Here is a 4,986-nt window from a genome sequence, read left to right on the forward strand (position 1 = left end):
CACATCACCAATGGCAGGAGGATCACGGGCGCGAGCGAGGTCCGACGACGAGGATCCGACCGCCTCGATCACCTCGCGCTCGGCTTCGGCGGCATCCAGGGGGAAGAAGAGGAGAATAACAGCCACAACCCCGGAGGTGTCCGAAGAATTAGAGGCGGAGATGAGGACGAGCTCCCCGGCAGACATCAGCGCGGGCCTGACAATGCACGTGTCCGAAATAATGCACGTCGCGACGACGTCCTCAAACCTCAAGGGGACCTACATTAGATCCCTGAAGAACGCGGCGAGTTACATCACCGCCGTCTGGAACACGGAATCCTCGAGGAGGACGAGACCAGCACAAGGCACCGACGACGTAGACACGAGGCTGTCCGTGCTGGAAAAGGAGAACGCAGCCCTCCGCCAGGAACTAAGGAGACTGGCTGCTCGAGTCCACGAATGCCCGCGATGCGCCAACGCGACGCCCGAATACGACCGTCCTCCACGAGAAGATGGAAACGACAGGACACGCCTAGACGCCCTAGAAAGAGTAGTCCGAGAACTGGGATCCTCCATTCTTAGGACCATAGAGGACCATTCGGGGATACGCGATGGCAACACCCCCCCGAAGCACGACCGAGCAAGGACCACTCCGTCGATCCCCGCGCCGCCCAACCGACGTCGCCCCCAAGGGAACAGGAGGATGGGGGCTGGGAACTGGCGGAAACAAAAAAGGAAAGAAGGAGAAGGAGGAAGGCGAACGGGACAAGGACAACCGTCGCCGCCGAAGGAGAGGCGGCAAGAAGAGGACCGACCGCGCCACCACCGACGCGGGCACGGCAGCAGCAGCCCCAGCCTGGCAGGGCGGCAGGCGCACCGAAACAGAGTGCCCCCGCAACGCAGAAAGGACCACTGAAGACACCCAAGGTGGCCACGCCCCCTCGCGCCCCGCGAACATCCGCGGTGACCCTGACGCTGAACGAGGGAGCGAGGATGTCGTACGCCGACGTCCTGGAAGCGGCCAGAACAAGGACCCCGCTTTCGGAGCTCGGAATGGAACGTCTAGAAATGAAAAAGGCGATGACGGGGGCCATCATAATCAAAGTCCCTGGAGACAGGGACAGAGGAAAGGCGACGCTACTGGCGACGCGTCTGGCCGAGGCGCTGGACCCGACGCCGGTGAGAATCGCCACTCCAACCAGGATGGCGGAGCTACGAGTGACCGGGATAGACATCTCGGTCAAGAGGGAGGAGCTGCAGGAAGCACTGGCCTCGGCGGCAGGATGCGGCAGCGCGGAGGTACAGGTGGGCGAGATCGGCGCCACCAGAGGCGGCCTAGGGACGGCATGGATTAAGTGTCCGGCAGCAGGAGCCCGCAAGCTGGCCCAGGCAGAGAAGATAGCTACCGGCTGGTCAACCGCGAGGATAAGGGCCATCCCGAAGCGGCCGTTGCAGTGCTTCAGGTGCCTGGAACTGGGACACGTACGCGCCACCTGCGTATCCAGCGAAGACCGAGGGCACCTATGCTACAGGTGCGGCGGAAACGGACACCGCGCCAGAGACTGTCCCGCCTCCACTCCCAAGTGCCCCCTGTGCAAGTCGCTCGGGGCGCCCGCGAACCACAGGATGGGCGGAGAGGCATGCACCCCACCGAAAGTCAAGAGAAAGCGACCGATCCGCCAACCAGCAGCAGCAGCAGCAGCAGCAGGCGCGGAAGGGACACCAGGAAGCGCCGCCGAACCAACAGCGGCGGACGGCCGGGAGGAGGCCATGGAGGCGACCACATAATTCAAGCGCCTCCTGCAATGCAACCTCGGTAGGTCGAGAAGGGCGCAAGATCTGCTCCTTCAGACCATCCGGGAGAACGAGGTCGCCCTGGCGGCGGTGGCCGAACCACATCGCATTCCCGACTCGCCCAACTGGGTCGGGGACCTGGACGGATCCGAAGGGATAACGTGGACGGCAGGCCCGGGCGTCCTGCTGGACAGTGGCAGCGGCTTCGTCGCGGTTGAGTGGCAGGGAGCAGCGGTGGTGGCGGTATACGTCTCCCCAAACATCGACCTGGCCGCGTACGGGGACTTCCTGGATCGAGTAGGCGAGTGCATCGGAAGATGCCTCCCCCGCCAAGTACTCGTCCTCGGGTACTTCAACGCCCACTCGACGCAATGGGGAAATCCCAGGACCAACTCTCGAGGAAGGATGCTCACCGATTGGGCAGCGGGTCTGGGGCTCCTGCTGGCAAACAGGGGCTCGGCGAGCACCTGCGTGGCGCGGAGAGGATCCTCGGTAGTGGACATCACGTGGGCCACCCCGGAGCTACTCAGACGAATCCACGATTGGAGGGTGGCCGAGGGGGTGGAAGCGCTATCCGATCACCTCTACATACTGATGGAGGTGGCCCTGGGGGCCGAAGACGACGCCGGAGGACGACGACGACCGGGAGAAAACCGCCGCCGCCCGCCACCGCGATGGCGTTTCAAGGAAAGGGACAAGGAGATGCTACGGGCGGCCACGATCGTATCCGCCTGGAGCTGGGACGCCCGACGGACAACCGAGCAGGAAAGCATCGACGAGGAGGCGGAGGAGCTCCGAAGATACATGTGCGCGGCGTGCGACACCTCGATGCCGCGCTCAGTCCCGGGGGGGGGGGGAGACGCGACCAAGGAACGTACTGGTGGACTCCGGAGATCGCGGAGATGCGAGAGAACTGCGTTCGGGCCCGCAGAAGATTCCTAAGGGCCCGCCGTCGCAGGCTGACGCGCGACGAGGAACAGATCTCCAGCTGCTACGAGGAGTACAGAGAGGCGAGACGCACTCTTCAGCGGGAGATCAAAACCGCGAAAGCTCGGTGTTGGACGGAACTGATCGAGGAGGTCGAATCCGACCCGTGGGGACGGCCCTACAAAGTAGTTACGAAGAAGCTACGACCCTCGGCGCCCCCACTGACCTCGAACATGGATCCGGCGTTGCTGGACAACGTCATCGGGACGTTGTTCCCGCTGGAGGACACGGACACGAGCCAACCAGCGCCATCGTCCCCCTCTGTCGACGACGACGACGACGACGACGAGGAAGCAGCGACGACGAGGAGGCAGCGACGACGACCGCAACAGGATGGAGCGAAGAACTGCGAGTGACCGAAGAAGAACTCTTCGAAGCAGCCAGGAGGATGGCATCCCGCGACGTGGCACCCGGTCCGGACGGAATACCGGGCCGAGCCTGGGTGGAGACGATCGTCACCATGGCTCGCCGCCTGCGACACCTGTTCACCAGATGCCTAGAGGAGGGCGTCTCCCCCCGGTCATGGCGGACGGCTAAACTGGTTCTGCTGCGGAAAGAGGGCCGCCCGCCGGACTCGCCGTCCGCTTACAGGCCGATATGCCTGCTGGACGAGGTGGGCAAAATGCTCGAAAGGATCATCGCCGCCCGGCTGGAGGCTCACATGACCGAGAGGGCGCCCGGATGGCACGACAGCCAATACGGATTCCGCCGCGGCCGCTCGACCGTGGACGCGGTGAAGAGGGTGAAGACCATGGCCGAGGACAAGGTCTCTCGAGAAGGGGTGGCAGTAGCGGTATCACTCGACGTCACCAACGCCTTCAACTCGATCCCCTGGCCCAGGATCGTGGAAGCCCTGCGACACTTCGAGGTCCCGGCGTACCTGGTAGGGATCATCCGAGCGTACCTGACCGACAGATACATTGTCTACGCCGGAAAGAACGGGGAGGAAAGAAGACGGATCGAGCGCGGCGTTCCGCAGGGGTCGGTGTTGGGACCGATACTCTGGATCACGGCCTACGACTCCGTCCTCCGATGTCCGATGCCCCGGGAGCAGGCATGGTGTGCTACGCCGACGACACCCTGATCATGGCCGGGGGACGGTGGTGGCACGACACGGCGAATCGCACGGAGGACGCCGTGGCGTGCGCGGTGCGCGGTGCGCGCCATTCGAAGGCTCGGCCTGACGGTGTCGCTGGCCAAATCCGAGGCACTGTGGTTCTTCGACCAGCGACGAAGAGGAACACCTCCTCCCGGACTGTCGGTGAACATCGGCGGAGAAGAGGTCCCGGTGAAACGCCAGATGAAGTACCTGGGTCTCACGATCGACAGTGGATGGACCTTCGGCCCGCACTTCGAGCAACTGGTCCCGAAGGCGACGGCCGCAGCCAACGCCCTGTGCGGCCTCCAATCGGCGGAGCAGGATCGAGAATCCGCCGACTCTACGAGGGAGTGGTTTGGTCCCGAGTCCTCTACCGGGCACCCGTCTGGGCCAGAAGCTTGACGGCCAGTCGCCACAGCCTGACCTTGCTGCGGAGGCTGCAGAGGACGACCGCTATCCGCATAGCGAGAGGCTACAGGACGACATCGTACGCATCGGCGACCGTGCTGGCGGTATCCCCCCCGTTCGAGCTGCAAGCCCTGGCGCTCGAACGCGTGTACGAACACCAGAGGGGCCCGACGCCATCGACCGCCAGCCAACCGGCCCCGAACATCCGGGAGGAGGCGAAGAAGGAGACGTGGGAACGATGGTGCTCGCAGCTGATCCAGGAGGACGCCGTGCGGCCGCACCGGGCCGTTCGCGCCGTGCTTCCCAACTGGGAGGCCTGGAGGGATCGAGGCGGAGCGCCGCTGACCTTCAGGATGACGCAGGTGCTCACCGGCCACGGAGTGTTCGGCGAGTACCTGCTAAGGATTCGGCGAGAGGCGACGTCCGTCTGTCACCACTGCGAGGAAGAGGAGGACATGGCGCAACACACGCTGGAGTTCTGTCCGGCGTGGGCGGAACCACGACGCGTCCTACGGCTCGAAATCGGCGAGAGCTTAGCCCCCGAAGCGGTCGTCGCGGCCATGCTCAGAGGGCGCCAGGAGTTCGCCGCCATCCGCACCTACTGCGAGCAGGTCATGCTGGCGAAGGAGCGGGCGGAAAGAAACCGGGAGCGAGCTCGCGATCCGTCCAGGACATCGCAGCGCCCGAGAAACACAACGGCGCCGCCGCGGCCACCGTAG

General features: G+C 64.6%; 2 protein-coding genes across 2 annotated transcripts; both read left to right on the top strand.

Moving 5' to 3' along the window:
* Window positions 1-972: 972 nt before the first annotated feature.
* Window positions 973-1,767, top strand: LOC117240428. Its single transcript, XM_033506471.1, has one exon. The coding sequence runs from the start codon at window positions 973-975 to the stop codon at window positions 1,765-1,767; it is 795 nt and encodes a 264-aa protein (XP_033362362.1).
* A 2,079-nt stretch (window positions 1,768-3,846) lies between these two features.
* LOC117240429 lies at window positions 3,847-4,986 on the top strand. Its single transcript, XM_033506472.1, has one exon. The coding sequence runs from the start codon at window positions 3,847-3,849 to the stop codon at window positions 4,984-4,986; it is 1,140 nt and encodes a 379-aa protein (XP_033362363.1).

Source organism: Bombus vosnesenskii, unplaced genomic scaffold (genome assembly GCF_011952255.1).
Source record: "Bombus vosnesenskii isolate JDL3184/JDL3185 unplaced genomic scaffold, Bvos_JDL3184-5_v1.1 scf7180000014625, whole genome shotgun sequence".
Lineage (NCBI taxonomy): Eukaryota > Metazoa > Arthropoda > Insecta > Hymenoptera > Apidae > Bombus > Bombus vosnesenskii.

Coding starts and splice junctions, on each gene's coding strand:
- LOC117240428 (XM_033506471.1), top strand. CDS start 973: ATGTCGTACGCCGACGTCCTGGAAGCGGCCAGAACAAGGACCCCGCTT.
- LOC117240429 (XM_033506472.1), top strand. CDS start 3,847: ATGGCCGGGGGACGGTGGTGGCACGACACGGCGAATCGCACGGAGGAC.